The sequence below is a fragment of the Gopherus flavomarginatus genome, chromosome 5, assembly GCF_025201925.1.
Source record: "Gopherus flavomarginatus isolate rGopFla2 chromosome 5, rGopFla2.mat.asm, whole genome shotgun sequence".
Classification (NCBI taxonomy): Eukaryota; Metazoa; Chordata; order Testudines; family Testudinidae; genus Gopherus; species Gopherus flavomarginatus.
Genome location: NC_066621.1, coordinates 60,315,067 through 60,333,736, shown reverse-complemented (window position 1 = coordinate 60,333,736; position 18,670 = coordinate 60,315,067). Strand labels below are relative to the sequence as shown.

At 39.2% G+C, this 18,670-nt stretch overlaps 2 protein-coding genes across 8 annotated transcripts in view; one reads left to right on the top strand and one right to left on the bottom strand.

Annotated features, from left to right (window-relative positions):
• LOC127052012 (uncharacterized) overlaps positions 1-18,670 on the bottom strand; it is a 584,770-nt gene that overhangs the window by 306,060 nt on the left and 260,040 nt on the right. Inside the window, exons 1-2 of one of the 2 annotated variants that reach the window (XM_050955167.1) lie at positions 2,295-3,154; positions 552-1,216 (exon numbers count right to left, since the gene is read on the bottom strand). In XM_050955167.1, the coding sequence (XP_050811124.1) occupies positions 1,014-1,216; positions 2,295-2,694 (603 nt within the window). In that variant the 5' untranslated portion in view covers positions 2,695-3,154 and the 3' untranslated portion in view covers positions 552-1,013. Of the gene's footprint in view, positions 1-551; positions 1,217-2,294; positions 3,155-18,670 lie in introns of those variants that run through there. The other variant, XM_050955166.1, reaches the window with a different exon arrangement.
• SBF2 (SET binding factor 2) overlaps positions 1-18,670 on the top strand; it is a 588,450-nt gene that overhangs the window by 356,194 nt on the left and 213,586 nt on the right. For all 6 annotated transcript variants that reach the window (XM_050954979.1, XM_050954981.1, XM_050954978.1 and 3 more), the window contains exons 7-13: positions 4,103-4,235; positions 6,272-6,380; positions 8,362-8,475; positions 12,102-12,179; positions 14,360-14,473; positions 15,259-15,387; positions 16,346-16,444. In XM_050954979.1, the coding sequence (XP_050810936.1) occupies positions 4,103-4,235; positions 6,272-6,380; positions 8,362-8,475; positions 12,102-12,179; positions 14,360-14,473; positions 15,259-15,387; positions 16,346-16,444 (776 nt within the window). The remainder of the gene's footprint in view (positions 1-4,102; positions 4,236-6,271; positions 6,381-8,361; positions 8,476-12,101; positions 12,180-14,359; positions 14,474-15,258; positions 15,388-16,345; positions 16,445-18,670) is intronic.

Genomic DNA, 18,670 nt, shown 5'->3' with positions numbered 1-18,670 from the left:
ACAGTCTCTGTGAGAGTAAGGGGGAGACCTTTATGGTGGAGTGGGAGGCTGAGGCAAATCACCTGGCCGCTGATTACACGCAGCCAGACACCAGGGCAATTAGAAGATCACACCAGGATGCGGTGCGCATCAGAGAAGCCTTGAAAACGAGTTTCATCATGGGCCAGGGTACGGTGTGACTGCTGTGTTTCTTTCCCCTTCATGAACCTCCCCCCCCCCCCGTATTGACTCCTGCTGCAAGCAACCTACCCTGCACCCTTCCCTAACAGCTTGCTTATGGAAATAAAGTTACTATCTTTTAAAAACCTTGTATTCTTTATTAAAAGTCAGTCCCTGTAAGCAACCCACCCTCCCTCTTGCTTTATAAAGCATGTAATTAAAAATAGATTACAGAGAAATAACAAGGAACACCGGTAGTGATTTTGGAGGAGGATGGGAGGGAAGAAAAAGGCCATTAAGGAAGCCTTTAAAACGAGTTTCATCATGGGCCAGGGTACGGTGTGACTGCTGTGTTTCTTTCCCCTTCATGAACCTCCCCCTCCCTGTATTGACTCCTGCTGCAAGCAACCTACCCTGCACCCTTCCCTAACAGCTTGCTTATGGAAATAAAGTCATTCCCTGTAACCAACCCACCCTCCCACTTGCTTTGAATAGCATGTCATTATAAGAAGAGTAAGAGAAATAAAAAGGTACCCCGGGAGTGGTTTGGGAGGAGTATAGGAGGGAAGAAAAAGGCCATTAAGGACATTTCAATGTAATGACAGCCTTTTGGTTGGACTGTCCATGGGGGTGGAGTGGGCAGGTGCAGAAAGCCTTCCTCCACGCGTTCTTACACGTCTGGGTGTGGAAGATATGGGACATGGTGAGTACTGAGGGAGGTTAAACATGGGCTGGAGTGGCACTCTGTGACCCCGCAGCTCTTCCACCAGACTTCAGAGGATGTCAGTTTGATCGCGCAGCAGCTCCAGCGTTCCATCCCGCCACCGCTGATCTTCCTGCCGCCACATCTCATCTCAAGCGTCCCTCCTGTCCTCACGTTCACTGGCAGCTTTCCTGTACTTTGCTACCACGTCTTTCCACTCCCCCAGATGAGCTCTCTCACTGCGGGTTACTGCCATGATTTCTGTGAACATCTCCTCCTGTGTCCTCTTCTTCCTCAGCCTCCTTATCTGACCTATCCTTCGGACTCGAGTAGGGAGGCTTGAAAAATGTGCAGCTGCATGAGTGGGGGAAAAGAGTGATAGAAGGATCATAAGAGATACATTTCACAGAACAATGGTTATACTCTTTCACAGTGAACTACACTATTCACCGTACGTAGCACGTCACTTCACTACAAGGTCGCCTTTGGATTCTTTTAGTATTTAGTGCTTGCGGCTGTGGTGTAACAGATCAACACAGACGCAGGTCCGGGGATTACAAATCAGCTTGCAGGCAGACATGGTGAGGCATACATCTAATGGCAGTTAACCGTACAACCTCCTCCTTTCCCCCCACCCGTGGCTGTTAGCAGGTAAAATTCATGCTGGGCAGCCAAACTGCTAAAAAGCACATCTTTTGCTTCTTTTCTTATGCCATCAGAAAGGTTAAGCACTAGAGGAAAATTGTGAATGGTTTTCCCCCCCCACTCTGCATGTCTGCTGTAATGGCAGGTCACTGAAACCTTACCCCCTCCCCTTTCCCCCCCCTCCCTTGGCAATTAGTAGCGAAAATTCCTGCTGCCCAAATGCTAAAAAGGTCAGCGCCATTAGAGACACCTCCCCGTAGGAATGGGCAGCTTTTTCCCTTCCCCCCGCATGGCTAACTGCAAGGGAAGGATTTCTTTTAAGCTGCAGGAAAGCATCACCGAAGGAATGGTCATCTCTGTCCCCTTAATAAAATACATTAATTTTTACCAGGTGACCATGAATGATATCACTCTCCTGAGGATTACAGACAGAGAAAAAGAAATTATGCTTCTTGAATGCCAGCAATCCCCGGGACCATACGCAGCTAGGCTTTGTCATGCAATGATACCCGAATACGTGCTCCAGGCATGGCATGGTAAAGTTTCGTACCATGGTGGACGGAATAAGGCTGCCCTGCCCAGAAACCTTCTGAAAAGGCTTTTGGGGTACCTACAGGAGTGCTTCATAGAGATGTCCCTGGAGGATTTCCGCTCCATCCCCAGACATGTTAACAGACTTTTCCAGTAACTTTAATGCCAGCTAATGCATGCAAGCCCTCATGGCAAATCAATCCTTAAAAAACGCTTGCTTTTAAACTATGTTTTATATTTAAAAAAGTACACTCACCAGAGGTCGCTTCCATGGCTTCATTGTCTGGGCTAGTGGCTTGGGAGGACTGGGAGGGTAATTCTGTCTGGGTGAGAAAAAGCTCCTGGCTGTTGGGGAGAATGGAGTGCTGTGTGGTCTCTGCAATCTCGTCCTCCTCTTCCTCCTCCTCATCTTCACCCTCCGCAGAATCATCAGCAATGGCTGAGATTATTACCCCCACCTCGGAATTCACAGACAAGGGGGGGCTTGTCGTGGCACAGCCCCCTAAAATTGCATGCAGCTCCGCGTAGAAGCGGCATGTTTTTGGCCCAGATCCAGATCTGCCATTTGCTGCTTTGGCTTTCTGGTACGCTTGTCTGAGCTCCTTCACTTTAACTCTGCACTGCACCGAGTCCCTGCTATGGCCTCTCTGCCTCATGGCATTAGAAATTTTTTCAAAAGTTTTTTCATTTCATCTACTGGAACGCAGTTCTGATAGCACAGAATCTTCTCCCCATACTGCGATCAGATCCAATAACTCCTGTGTGTTCCACGCTGGAGCTCTTTTCCTATTCTCAGGAGACTGCATTGTTACCTGTGCTGCTGAGAGCTCCACGCTGGCCAAACAGGAAATGCAATTCAAAAGTTCCCGGGGCTTTTCCTGTATACCTAGCCAGTGCAGTAGAGTTCCTTTACCTGTCCAGAGCGGCCACTGGTGCACTGTGGGATACCTCCCGGAGGCCATTAACTTCGATTTCCGTCCACACTAACCCTAAATCGATTTAGTAATATCGATTTTAGGGTTACTCCTTTCGTTTAGCTGGAGTACAGAAATCGATTTTAAGACCCCTTAAAATCGATTTTAAGTGCCTTGTAGTGTGGACGGGTACAGCGTTAAATCGATTTAACGCTGTTTAAATCGATTTAACGCTGTATTGTGGACCTGGCCTAAGGTGCTACAAGTACTCCTGTTCTTTTTGCGAATACAGACTAACACAGCTGCTACTCTGAAACAGGAAATTTTATGAATTTCAGCATTTCTCAAGAAATTTTATTATTTCTGGCATATCTCAAAGACGCATTTATTTGAAAGGATGGGACTCTTTTTGCTATAAAGGAAATGCATTTTTTTTGGTCTTCCCCAGGAATGCATTACTTTGTAATATGCAACAGGTTATCCATTATACCATCTTACCAAAACCAGTTTAATCGGATTCATGTGTCTTGTCCTCAATCTTGCAGGGCTTGTTTAGACAGTCAGCTCCTCTTTAACTCCTTCCAATCAAAAATGTAGTGTCTAGGCCTTACTGGCCTTTGTTTAACCTAATGACTCACAGAAAACACTTTTACAGATAGAAGTATGAATGTGTTTACTAGATAAACCTCATGAGCATTTTGTCCATGATCAGCAATACTCACAGAGATATTACATAAAGGTTCAGAAGTAGAGCCTGGATCCACCACCAATAACGGGCTCTAGAATCATGTTTACCATTTGCATACTACCATTTGAGGTCATTGTTAAGCACTGTTAGGATTGTTTTCAGAAGAGAAAATCCTTGGAAATGGGATAGAAAAGAAGGTGTAATAGAAAATATTTGAACTATTGGAAAATATTCACTGGCTGTTATATCAACTTGAAAAATAGAAAAGAAAACTTGACAGTCAAAGAAAAGGCAGAAAAATCACAGGGTAAGGTATTTGCATACTTATTACAAATTTTCCTCCAATGACTCCAAGAATTCTTAATAATTTTTCATTTTCATTCTTTGTTCTGTTTTGGCTATGGATTTATCATTTGTAAAGCACACTTTTTTTTGTTTTGTTTTGTTTTGTTTTGTTTAAAGGAATCCAAAATACGCTGAGCTTGTTCTGTGCGGTCCTTACGGAAAATAAGGTTCTCTTTCACTCTGCAAGTTTTCAGAGGCTCAGTGATGCCTGTAGAGCACTGGAGTCTTTAATGTTTCCTCTCAAATATAGGTGAGTTTTGTTAGACAACTTTGACACTTTGGACTTGATGTTGAAAACCTGTATTTATACAAATTATCTTTACTCATGCAACTTGTGCCATTGAAGTTAATGAACTGTTTTCATGAATAAGGATTACTCACATGAGGAAAGGCTTTCTGGATCAAACATTTGGTCTTACGGTTTGTGTACTTCATCAATCAGACTCTCATTTAATGCGTTTCAATGTAAATTGTATGTAATTTAACAAAAATATGGTGTAGGCACCTTGCCAGCAATACTGCCTGATTATAAATCTATTTTTCTAATGCAGTCATGGTCCACGAGCAGAGGCTGACACTTATGCCAGTTTGTGTAATAGTTTTGTAAGGTGTACAAATGTCCACTATGGACTACACTGCAATCAACAAATTAATTCCTTGTGCAAAAAGCCACATTTGAACCCAATTTTTTAGGTCAAAAGCTAGTGTATCAGCCTCTGAGGGCAACAGTCAGTGGTGCCATCACAGCTGGGGTAGGCATATCCATGCTAGCTGTAATCTACCTAGCATGGCTAAAAGTAGCAGTGAAGATGCAGCAGTGCAGGCTGTACAAGCTCACTGGGAACCCTCAATAATGTACTCGCATTGCTAGCCCATCCTGGGGTCTGTGCCACCATATCTTCACTGCTATTTTTAGGTAGGTTAGGTAGATCAAAGGTAGTGCGAGTATGCCTACCTGATTTGCAGACCCACCTCCAACTGCAGTGTATATATATTCTTAGTTGCACAAATGAAAGAAGTGTAATTCTAAAGCAAGGGTCTGCAAAAAATACTTGTAACTTGGAGTATGCAGAGTTCTTGTATTTGTTCAAAATCTTTCAAAGACAGGTTTGTATCTTATACAAAAATAGAAAAACTTTGTAACAGATTGAAAGTGGATTTTGAAATATTGTTCCTTAATGTTAAAATATTTGTGAAATTTCCCATGTGAAAATCAACCTCGGAGAGTCATGTGTCAGTGATATTACAATTTTTTTTGCTTCAGATCATGTTTAAATATGACTCAGATGACAGGTAACATGAGTACAGTTTTCTCAGTTTAGTCCTAAGTGAACATTGTCTGCATCACTAAGCTCTGCATTTGGGAATTTCATTATTATGTGACACTGTACAAAAGCAGTAATTAGCATTATATATTGTACTGCATGCTTTGCTTCAAACATACTATGTTTTAAAAACTTGGTGTGCACTCCATAACATCTAATGTTTGTAGCGTAATAATAATTTCTTTGTACCCATTTATCACATTAATGGGCTCCATATAAGAACCTAGATAGATTGCTTTTGTTGTCAAAAATTAACCACGTGGTTGATTTTGGATCAGACAGCCTGAGGCTCCTTTATTGATCAATCAAACATGCATGCGTGGGGGAGTCATCCAAGGCAGCCGAACCCCTCCCCCCCACTTGAGATTTAATAAAAGAGCTTATATAGGATAAAACCACAAAATTACATATACTTCCTTAACATTTTACATCCATATAAGGGACAAAGCAAAGGAACCTTTTCCTGTTTTTCAATAGTTTTGCCCTTTGCGGTCCCTTGCTCTGCCCCCGGACAGCGATTAATTACAAATTGTTACTTCTGCTTCTTTAGTTTCTGTCTACCTTTCTCCTTTTACCTCCCCCTTTCCCTCCAGGTCACACATACAGTTCACCTGACCCTACATACAGGTCACTTGACCAAAGTTTTAGGCCTTAGACCCTTTTTCCTCCACACTATCAATATCCTTTTTTGTCTTTTCTTAGTTTACGTGCATGTTCAAAAACAATTTATCTATTTGTGATAGATTTTTATAAATGATAATGGATAATGGACTACTTTATATTTTAATGACAGAATGTCTTCATAACTTTGAGTATGGCACTTTATAATTGGTGTACTGAATGCCCCAGAATTTTAACTGACAAATTATGAAGTAGTTATAATAGGTGGCAGGAAGGTGAAGAAAGACTTTGTGTAATGGGGCAGACAAAAAGCATAACTTTTTATTAATTCTCTTCACAGTTATCCCTATATTCCAATTCTCCCTGCGCAGCTGCTAGAAGTTCTCAGTTCACCAACGCCTTTCATTATTGGTGTACATTCCATCTTTTGTGCTGACATTCATGAGCTTGTAAGTATGCCTAAAAAGAATATGTACAGTCATGGTGTCAAATATGTTATTTGTGTAGAGAATTTTTGTGCTTCAAGCATTATTAGTTTAAGCTATTCATAGCCATACAAAGTATACTCCTGGGGGAATTCTGTGCCCCCCAAAAAATAAAAAATGTTGCACACAATATTTTAAAATTCTGCATATTTATTTGTTAAAAAATAAATATAATCGCACTGGTTTAAATTATTTTGGTAATTTATTTAAACTACAATACAATGGATGAAGAAAGGGAGTAGGGTGCACTAGAGGAAATCCCCCAAGCCTCCTCTGTAATAGTAATGTAACTAGTATTGACCCTTTACAGCTAGTTATTAGTCAACATATATATGCAGCCATATACTCAGTGTTACTTCATAGGCAACTGAAAAATAAGCGAGGGCTGGGGACTCAAACTTACAATTTATATTGGCTACTGACCATCTCCAGAAAGGTCAGTAGCAAACAATTCACATTTTGATAGGAAATTTTTTCAGTCCAAAAATTTAGAACAATTCTAATCACTAAAGCACCATAAGCATTTATAAGGACACGCTGTCCTTTACAGTAAGACTCCTTTACACCATTTTGACTATGCAAGGAGCCTTAAAAATTTTAGACCTGTTTTATACTCCTAGGGAAATTCACTAAAAACAATAGGAACATTTCACTAAGCAGGAAAGCTGCTATATTCTGCTCTGCCTGAGGAGACACTCCTACCTCCTCAGAAACACCCCCAAAGCCCTACCCTTCCACACCGAGCATGCCGATTGAGTGGGGACAGAGTATCTCTCTCTGTCTCTCTCTCAAACACATGATTGCCCAGCCCTCCCATCCCAGTGGTGATTTATGTCTCTATTGGCTGCACCAGGTGCCCAAACAGAGCAGGGGGGGTGCATGACCGCTTTTGCAGCTTTCCTTTGCTTCCTCATCAGAAGTCATTTTTCTGTGGGGAAGCAAAGAAATCTGCAGGAGCCATGGATTCTGCGCGCACACACTGACACAGAATTCCCCCAGGAATAAAAGTACCAGTAGATAAAGCAGGACAATCAGTAATGGGCAAAAACAAAAAAACCCTCACACACCAATTAATTGAACCTGTTGTAAATTCTTCTACAAATACCAATATAACCTGTTAGAGAGAAATAGGGTGAAGGAGGGAAAAACTCAGAAGACTGATTTTGCAGTTACGATGCAGGATGTGAAATCAAGACAGGGATATATTTCCAACTCTGCTTCAGACTTCTGTTGTGACTTTGAGCAATTCAATTAGGCCAACATTTGCGAAGGTATCCTTTGATTTTGGGGGTCCTCTTTTTTGGAGTTGTGGTTGCTCAGCATTTCTGAAAATCAGTCATAAGCTGTCTCAAGTTGGAGACCCAAAAACTGAGGCACCCTGAACTAGAGGCCACTCTTGAAAGTTTGGTCCCTTTCTCTCTGATTCACATAGGTGTTTTGAGGTTACATTCATTAATATTATTTGTGCCCAAGTTCCTTCATTAATGGCACTATAGAATTGTGAAGTAATATTATCTTCACTCATTTTAGGTTAAATCAAGGGAGGCAACCTATGGCACGAGTGCCGAAGGCGGCACACGAGCTGATTTTCAGTGGCACTCATAGTGCCTGGGTCCTGGCCACTGGTCTGGGGGGCTCTGCATTTTAACTTAATTTTAAATGAAGCTTCTTAAACATTTTAAAAACCTTATTTACTTTACATACAACAATAGTTTTGTTATATATTATAGACTTATAGAAAGAGACCTTCTAAAAACGTTAGAATGTATTACTGTCATGTGAAACCTTAAATTAGAGTGAATAAATGAAGACTCAGCACACCACTTCTCAAAGGTTGCTGACCCCTGGGTTAAATCATATGTAAAATCTGAAATGTCTGTTTGGTGTTTTAACTATGTGCATCACAGAATATACTATATATAATATATTTGTTTTTCTTTTTCAGTTGGATGTAATTATAGCAGACCTGGATGGAGGCACTATTAAAATTCCTGAATGTATTCATCTATCTCAACTCCCAGAGCCACTGCTACATCAAACTCAAACAGCTCTTTCTTTAGTACGTCTCATTTCCTGATCAGCTTGTCCAGATCTTTTTAAAAATGTAAAAAGAAGAAATAAAATCACTGAATATTATGAAACATTTTGAAAATGACTTATGAAGATTTAAAAGCAAGATGAATTAACTCCTAAATGCACTGTATGTGAATACCATAAATATTTAGAATTTAAAAGATGGAGGTTATAGTGGGCCCTAAAGGCCCATCAGTCTACTCTTTGGCAAGCAATTTTTTTATATGCAGGTGTACCCAGATATGATATTGGAGGTTTATATATTTTTCTCTTAAACATCATCTCAGATTTGGAATCATAGGACTGGAAGGGGCCTTCAGAGGTGATCTAGCCCAGTCCCCTGCACTCGTGGCAGGACAATTATTATCTAGACCATCCCTGACAGTTGTTTGTCTAATCTGCTCCTAAAAAATCGCCAATGATGGAGGTTCCACAGCCTCCCTGGGCAATTTATTCCAGTGCTTAACACCCTGACAATTAGGAAGTTTTTCCTAATGTCCATTTAAACCTCCCTTGCTGCAATTTAAGCCCATTGCTTCTTGTCCTATCCTGAGAAGTTAAGGAAAACAATTTTTCTCCCTCATCCTTGTAACCACCTTTTATGTTCTTGAAAACTGTTATCATGTCCCCCCTCAGTCTTCTCTTTTCCAGACTAAACAAACCCAATTTTTTCAATCTTCCCTCAGAGGTCATGTTTTCTAGATCTTTAAATAATTTTTGCTGCTCTTCCCTGGACTTTCTTCAAGTTGTCCACATCTTTCCTGAAATGTGGTGCCCAGAACTGGACACAATACTCCAGTTGAGGCCTGATCAGTGCAGAGTAGAGTAGAAGAATTAATTCTCATGTCTTGCTTACAACACTCCTGCTAATACATCCCAGAATGATGTTCACTTTTTTTTTTTGCAACAGTGTTACACTGTTGACTCATATTTAGTTTGTGGTCCACTATGACTCCTGATCATTGTCTGCAATACTCCTTCCTAGGCAGTCATTTCCCATTTTGTATGTGTGCAACTGATTGTTCCCTCCTAAATGGAGTACTTTGCATTTCTCCTTATTGAATTTCATCCTGTTTACTTCAGACCATTTCTCCCGTTTGTAGAAATCATTTAGAATTATAATCCTATCCTCCAAATTACTTGCCGGCACATCTCTGCCTCCCGCACTGCTTTCCGCAGCTCCCATTGGCCAGGAACGATGAACCGCGGCCACTGGGAGCTGCGGGTGGCCATGAAAATGTAAACAAACCGTCTGGTGGCCTGCCAGCGGATTACCCTGATGAGCCACGGGTTGCCCACCACTGCTCTATGCCATTATCTAAATCATTGATGAAGATATTGAACAGAACTGGACCCAGAACAGATCCCTGCGGGACCCCACTTGTTATGCTCTTCCAGCATGACTGTGAACCACTGATAACTACTCTCTGGGAATGGTTTTCCAACCAGTTATGATCCCACCTTATAGTAGCTCCATCTAGATTGCATTTCCGTAATTTATTTACATACAAACCTACCTTGGTGTAATTGGGCTCAACTCTTTGAAGCCTTTGAAGCTTATGCCAGGGTTAAGTTGAACCCAGCATGTTCACTTCATTAAGCCTTTCCTCATAAAGAACTCTTTGCTTCTCTATGCTCTTTTTAGAAAAATGCCTTTCACCTTTCTATGCCTAGAATTGCACACAATACTCTGTTAACAAAACTCTTTTAAAAGAACTATTATCTGTCTTGATTTGTAACTAATTCCACTTATCACATATCCTACGACTTCATTCATTTATGACTTCTTAACATCTGAAAAGGGGAAAGTGACCTTTTTCTCCCTAATAATACATTTGGAAATACATCTCAGTTTTAATATTGTACTTTGACAATTATTACTATAAATTCATCTGCTTTATTATGATTTACCTTGGTGGCTTTTCAGCTGAACGCACAATTCCAAGAATCCATTTTAATTTTAAATTACCATGATGCCTGGCAAAAGAATTGTAAAAGAAGAGTTGACCAGTTGCAGTTTTGCAGTAAATATTTTTTTATGCTTGATTATCATTCCACATTGAGGAATCACCACAAGCTTCCTGTCATCAAAGGAACTGCCTTTATCCAGCATTATCAAAAACTGAAAAATGCTGTTTCAAACATTTCTGGTCTGACCAGTAGGGCCAACCTCATATGGTGACTGATTTCCCGACACAGCTTTTATAATGGTTGGGTTATTTCACTTTTCTTTCCTCATTCCGTCCATCTTTCCTTTCTCTTCTCTTTTATAGGGTTGACCACACTGGAGCTCATCCATGGTCATTTCATGTGCATGCTTTGCTGTGTGGTTCAGGCAAAAATTTTAACCCTAAGAAGAAAGGAAAACAAATGAAAGAAAATTGGATGGAGTTACAGATTGTGTGAGACAATAGATTTTTTTTTTTTTAATGTAGTGGCTTAGCACCAGAATGTAAACTGAGGAGTTACCAGGGCTAAGGTACAGCCTCATTATCAGTACTTTTAAACAGAGTAAGCAAATAGGCCAAGATTTTCGAATAACCAAAGCACCCAATATCATTAGTTATGGGCTCTTAACTCAAAACACCTTGGAAGGGCCTGATTTTCAGAAAGCAGCTGCTCAGCATTGTATAAAATCATGCCCCTTTAATGTGGGTCTCAGTTTGAGCACCCAAAATCACTAGTCACATTTGAAAATCTAGATTATACTCTGCAGTAGAGAGTCAATTTATGTATTGCTTGTACCATAAGATATAGTTGCAGAAGAATTGAGTTATTTTCTTGACTGCCACTGACTCCCTGTATGACCTTAGGCAAATATCTTAACCTTCTCTGCATCAGCTAAACAAATGTAAAATCAGGATAATAATTTGTACCTATTTCACAAGGACTTTGGAATCTTGCTTAATGTTTACTAAATGCTTGAGATGTTTGGACAAAAGATGTTCTAGGAGTGTAAGTAGTTGTTGTTGTTGTTGTTACTAATAAAAATAATTTCTTTATTGACTAATGACCTGACAAATCTCACTGAAAATGTAATCCATTTTCTAGATACAGAAGTGCAAAAAAAATTTAAATGAGTGTACCTTCAGTTCTGTTCTGACCCTACCAGCAAGTGTTTATATAAAATTTCTGTTGAATTCTATGAAAGAGAATGCTGTACACAAAGGAACAGAAAAATCAGGAATTACCGTTTAAAAAGGCAAAATAAACAAAAAAACCTAAAACATTTTCCTTGCTACTTTATACTCCAAAAAATTCCTTTCTGGGTTTAGAATTTTTTCAGATTTTCATCCCAGAGATATTTATGTTTTGCAATTACAAGCCTCTGCAATACAGGAGTTGCAAATCAAAACCAGTTAGAAATAATAGTGATGGCACAAACTTTAACAATGCTACTTATGACATTTAAGAGGACAACCCTGGCTTTCAACACCTACTAAATTCCTAATTTTTGTGTAGTATTTAGGGTTTAATTGTGTGTGCGTCATTTTTAAAGTGTTTACAGTACAATGAGTATTAACTTTTTTCCTGGTCTTATTTATTTTTTGTTAACAATTTAATTTATACTCAGGTTTAACAATTATTTTCATTAATTAAAAAATGTTATAGGTTTTACACCCTGATTTGGAAACGGCAGATTATGCATTCCCTCCACCACGAACAGGTTTATCACACTCAAAAATGCTGGTAAGCCACATTATTTCTGACTTTGTAATAAGTAGAAAAATATGAAGTTTTTAGAATAAGCTTTTTTTAAGAAGCTAGATTTCTGTAGTTACTTTTCTCTATTCTTCTACAGTATATATGAGGAGGAACAAGTTCTTTAGCAAGGAAATACTATAAGTATTCACTTCTTTCTCTTAAACAGAAATGATAGGAAGTAGAAGTTAGAAAGTAATCTACATTTTTATTATTTTCCATTATTTCAGTAGGTTAAAAGAGAAATGATCTGCTGAGTTAAATCAATGTTGCCCAGGTAGAGGATACTATAGAAGTGAAAAGTACTATTACTATTATTGAACTAGACTAGGTCTCTTTAAATGTAAGCTTGGGAGGTAAAGAGTGTTTTTCCCCTACTTAACATTTGTTAAACATGCAAAGAATGGCTAGTTGTCAGTTATGGAATTACTTTGTAGACTAGAATTTTTTTGAATGAAAACTTAAATTCCACAGAATATAAGGTGATGGGAGGAAGGGTGTTCATGAGAGGGCACTGTACAGACCCATAAACTACTCACCACAGGTTTGGCAGCTTGAGCTGGAGACTGTGTTAAACCAGTGAGAGAGAGCCAAGCCAGAAATTACTGTGCATCACTAAGATTTCCTAAGACCAGTAGTTCACAAATAAAAAAAAAGAAAGAAAGAAGAGGAAGAATCAGTGCTGTTGGAAGTGAATGAGAACTAAATATAGAGGAAGAGAAGAGAGAAGTAAGAGAATGAGTGTGCTCCAGATTGCAAGCTTCTAGTGATGGACTGAAAAAGGTGGAATAAACCTGGAAATCAACATACTTGTACTCACTTATGAAATTTGATACCACCATCTCAGGAAGCCATTACTGCAAGACAAAAACACAATTAGAACAGTGAATAAAAGAGAATTTTGTTTGGAAAACACTGTCAGCTCAACTCTTTTTAAGAAAGCCATTCTGTGTCTAAAAAAAATATGATGCTGTAGGTTATCTAGCAGCTACAGCAATGGTCTGACTGTATGAGAAATGGAGATGGGACTCGTTAGTTTCCTTTTTTATTATAAAACTAGGAGTATATTTTATGTTTGTGAATACGCATGGTATATTTATACACTGCAAAGAGAATTCTAGCTTCTTAATGTTCCCTTGGGCTCTGGTGAACATAAACTTATGGGGAGAAGTATATAATGCTATCTAAGACACAAAATGGAAATCTTTAGTAAAGATAAGAATAGCATAACTTCACTCAAATGCTGCAGTATTTTTCCTGGTTTTCTATATTTCTTGCTTCACCTTAAAAGATTTTTCAGTCCTGAAGTTGAGGTGAAATCCAGGATTTCACCCTCTCTGGGTAGTCTTAAATTGGTATAGTGCATATTAGAATGTAGTTGCTTTCAATCCTGTATAACTTTTGTCTAACATAAGAGAAGAAGACTGATAAATGTTTTGTGGTGGACACCTGTGTATATGATTTCTATAATTTGTACAAGTTGCTATGAACTATTTGGTACTAACTGTGGTGAGCAGCCTGTCCCTGAAATAAATAGTGTATCTGCCAATAAGAGTAGCTTTTATTGAATCCTAAATTAATTTGTTAAGAGGAGAGAACAACACTGAGCACATTCTTAATGAAATTCAGGGCCATCATCTAAAAAATAGTTGTTCTTTATAGAATCTTTAGTGAAACATAAAAGTCTGCTTCCAAAACAATCTATTGAAAGATTAAATCTTGATGTCATAGCTTAATTTGATTCACTGTGGCCTGGAGTTCATTTATGCGTGTATTTTGCAAATCAAAGGTCATATTTGAAAGTGCATTTGAGACTTATTGTAAAATTGAAGTCCCAGAGTAGCCTGCAGTTTGACTGCAAGAAAAGTGATTGTACTGAGAGTCTGGTCTTAGCTGAGGTAAAATGTAGTAATCTGAAGTGATAAAAGGGATCGGTGGTGATGAGCATAATGCTCAAACTAAATTACTAGCGTGCGCTCTCTCTCTCTCTCTCTCTCTTTCTAGTTGGGCTGCTACACTGCTGTACTGTTTTGGATATTGTCTGAGAAAATTGATTTTTCTGTTTTACAAATGTTTGTGACATAGTTTTATACTTGTGAGGGGGTATGGAGGGAGGAGGAAGTTATAGAAGCAAAATTGTTTACTCCATATTTGATCATCATTTACAGGATAAAGAAGTACGAGCAATTTTCCTGAGATTGTTCGCACAACTTTTCCAAGGATACAGGTCATGCCTTCAGCTGATCAGAATTCATGCTGAGCCAGTTATACATTTTCACAAGGTAAAAGAGAAAAAAGATTGTCTGTATTTAGTGAATATTTAGGATAACCAGACAGCAAATGTGAAAAATCAGGACAGAGGTAGGAAGTAATAGGAACCTATATAAGAAAAAGACCCCAAAATTGGGACTGTGGCTATAAAATCGGGTCACCCTATGAATATTTCACATATGATTTGAATTCATATCAGTCTTATATAGCTTCTGAACAAGCTTCAAATGTACAATCTTGGAATTTAATTTTGTGTCTGATATACAAAAGTTTATATATGATATGGTAAAATCATATCATTCTGATATTACTGAGGTGGTACTGTACAGTACAGTTTAACAGGCTCATTTACTGTTGCATTTCCAAACAGATTTGTCTAAGATGAAATCTGCAACAAAGACCACATGTTAATATTTAAAGTTTAAAAAAATACAATTTTGGAAGTAATTAATGGATTTCAAGAAATGTTTACCTATAGTTAAAAGAATCAACTTAATAGTACTAGAATTATTTTGTATTTTGCCTCCCAGAAGTTTTATTGCTCAAAGAAAACAGATTTTTGAATGATTTTTAAAAGTGTGTGTGAGAGAGAAGGGGAAAGAATGTTCCAGTTCCAATACCTTTTATTATATTTAACAACGAACATTTACAGCTATTGTGTATTAAAACGCTTTTCACTTATTATAAGCAGAAGAAGGCTTAAGCTATTAATATACCTGGAGTTGATTAAATTTTCTGTTTGCTTCCATAACTTTTCAATTATACAGTGACCAATCCCTCTTTACATTCATTGCAGGCGGCCTTTTTGGGCCAGCGAGGCTTGATTGAGAATGACTTTCTCACCAAAATTCTCAATGGAATGGCATTTGCTGGTTTTGTATCTGAGAGAGGTCCTCCCTACAGATCCTGTGATCTCTTTGATGAGGTAAAAATTCTGTTGTGTAAGATATGTTATATTCAAAAGACAGTTAAAATATAGATAAGATGCTTCTGTATGTAGAAGAATGGTAATTGATAAACTTCTGAATCTTACTATATTCAAATACATTTTATTGCTACAAACATATTTTATAAATTATCAAGCAACATATGATCTTTTAAGCCCTGATGCTTTAATGAGGATGCACATTCGTAACTTTACACTCACACAGTTATTGGGGCAATCACCTACTTAAAGCTAACCATGTATGTAAGTCATTGTAAGATTGTGGCCTGATGTTTTATGGTCCCATTTGGAATTCTGTATACTGATAATACCAGCTAGTATAGAATTATTTTGAATAATTTAATTATATTTTTAGAAATACCTTGCAGAAATAAAATTTTTGACAAATGTTAATAAATTAAACACACTTGGCAAACGAAACTGAGGCAAACATCTTCTCTTGTGCAGAGTATAATGGAATCGTCAATGTTGCCACTGCTAGAGCTGCAGTTTTTAAATTCTTGTCTAAAAAGACCAGATACAGTAAATTTTTCATCCAAACTTGCTGTGCTGTTTAAACTTGAATTTTTTATACAATACTGATATAGCTCTGTATTACTTTTATGTGGAAGGTTCAGAAACACAGCATGCTGCATTATAAATGTTAAATCAATGTTACAGGAACACAAGTTTACTGCACCAGAGTAATCTTAAGCTCCGTCAAGTCTGCTGTCTTGCCCCTGGAGCTGTGATTTTCCCTATGCCTAAAGCTTCAGAGGAAAGTGAATATTCCTGATAATTCACCTAGGAAATGGTACACTGCTTCCCAGAAGCATATGAGATTTTTCAGTGGCCAATTTTCTGTGCACCTTTCAGTTTAAGATTAATATTATGTATTTTGTATATTAGCAAAGTTATTTTAAGTTGATTTTTAAACATTTTGATACTTTTTTTTAAGTTGGTAGCTTTTGAAGTGGAAAGAATTAAAGCTGAGGAAGGTAATCCACCAAAAATGATGAAGCACGTCAGAGAGCTTGCAGAACAGCTGTTCAAAAATGTAAGTTTATTGTAGCCATGTATGTACTGTACTATAGAATGCTTCAATAATTCTTCACTAAACTAACATGATTTATAGCTTGAACAACTGAAACAAATGACTCCTGGTGGCTAAAGCCTTTGAAACATTAAATTGTATTATACTCCAGCAATTTACAACACATGTTGAAGTAGCTCAATATCATTGTTAACTTTCCCTTCAGCCGGTGCACTATAGCACACTTCTTAGTTAACGTATATCACGTAATGCTTTTAAGGTTTCTTTTTGTTACCTCTAGTATAGCATCTCCACATCTCCCACTAACTCACTGCCTCCCAACAACTCTATGCTCCTCTAACCCTGTGCCCCCCATTCAGCACAATCTCTATCTTCTCAGTGTATGCTTCCCCAGGGGAATCTTGCTTCTCAATTTGCATCCATCTACCAAGTCTTATCTAGTCCATTTCTCACTCCCACCCCAAGCTGTCCCATGCACTTCGTATGTTTTTCAGGACACCATCCTCCATTGCCTCCTGCCTCCGTTATACTGCATAATTCTTACTCCATCTCCATGCTGCTGCCCTAACATCCTATGCTTTTGGCTGGTCCAATATATCTCATGACCTCCCACCCAAGACTACCCATATCCTCTTCTTCATTAGCCACCAGTGTCTCTGGCTTACCCTGTGATCCTCCAAACCACCCACCACATGACAGCTTTGCAGTCTTCTCTGCCTCCAGCATGTCTTTTTCAACCAGCAGCTCTACTGTCCCTACTTGGTGGGATAACTCACATGACTGTAGTACTGTCATGGATAGATATAAACTGTTCAGGAAGGACAGGCAGGGCAGAAAAGTAGGGGAGTTGCATTGTATGTAAGAGAGCAGTATGACTGCTCAGAGCTCTGGTATGAAACTGCAGAAAAACCTGAGAGTCTCTGGATTAAGTTTAGAAGTGTGAGCAACAAGGGTGATGTCATGGTGGGAGTCTGCTATAGACCACCAGACGAGGGGGATGAGGTGGATGAGGCTTTCTTCCGGCAGCTAGCAGAAGTTACTAGATCGCAGGCCCTGGTTCTCATGGGAGATTTTAATCACTCTGATATCTGCTGGGAGAGCAATACAGCAGTGCACAGACAATCCAGGAAGTTTTTGGAAAGTACAGGGGACAATTTCCTCGTGCAAGTGCTGGAGGAACCAACTAAGGGCAGAGCTCTTCTAGATCTGCTGCTCACAAACCGGGAAGAATTAGTAGGGGAAGCAAAAGTGGATGGGAACCTGGGAGGCAGTGACCATGAGATGGTCAAGTTCAGGATCCTGACATAAGGAAGAAAGGAGAGCAGCAGAATACGGACCCTGGACCTCAGAAAAGCAGGCATTGACTCCCTCAGGGAACTGATGGACAGGATCCCCTGGGAGAATAACATGAGGGGGAAAGGAGTCCAGGAGAGCTGGCTGTATTTTAAAGACTCCTTATTGAGGCTGCAGGAAAAAAACATCCCGATGTGTCAAAAGAATAGTAAATATGGCAGGCAACCAGCTTGACTTAACAGTGAAATCCTTGCTGATCTTAAACGCAAAAAAGAAGCTTATAAGAAGTGGAAGATTGGACAAATGACCAGGGAGGGGTATAAAAATATTGCTCAGGCATGCAGGAGTGAAATCAGGAAGGCCAAATCACACTTGGAGTTGCAGCTAGCAAGACATGTTAAGAGTAACAAGAAGGGTTTCTTCAGGTATGTTAGCAAGAAGAAGAAAGTCCAGGAAAGTGTGGGACCCTTACTAAATAAGGGAGGCAACCTAGTGACAGAGGATATGGAAAAAGCTAATGTACTCAGTGATTTTTTTGCCACTGTCTTCACAAACAAGGTCAGCTCCCAAATTGCTTTGCTGGGCAGCACAGTATGGGGAGAAGGTGACCAGCCCTCTGTGGAGAAAGAAGTGGTTCAGGACTATTTAGAAAAACTGGACGAGCACAGTCCATGGGGCCAGATGCGCTGCATCCGAGGGTGCTAAAGGAGTTGGCGGATGTGATTGCAGAGCCATTGGCCATTATCTTTGAAAACTCATGGCGATTGGGAGAGGTCCTGGATGACTGGAAAAAGGCTAATATAGTGCCCATCTTTAAAAAAGGGAAGAAGGAGGATCTGAGGAACTGCAGGCCTGGAAAAATCATGGAGCAGGTCCTCAAGGAATCAATTCTGAAGCACTTAGAGGAGAGGAAGTGATCAGGAACAGTCATCATGG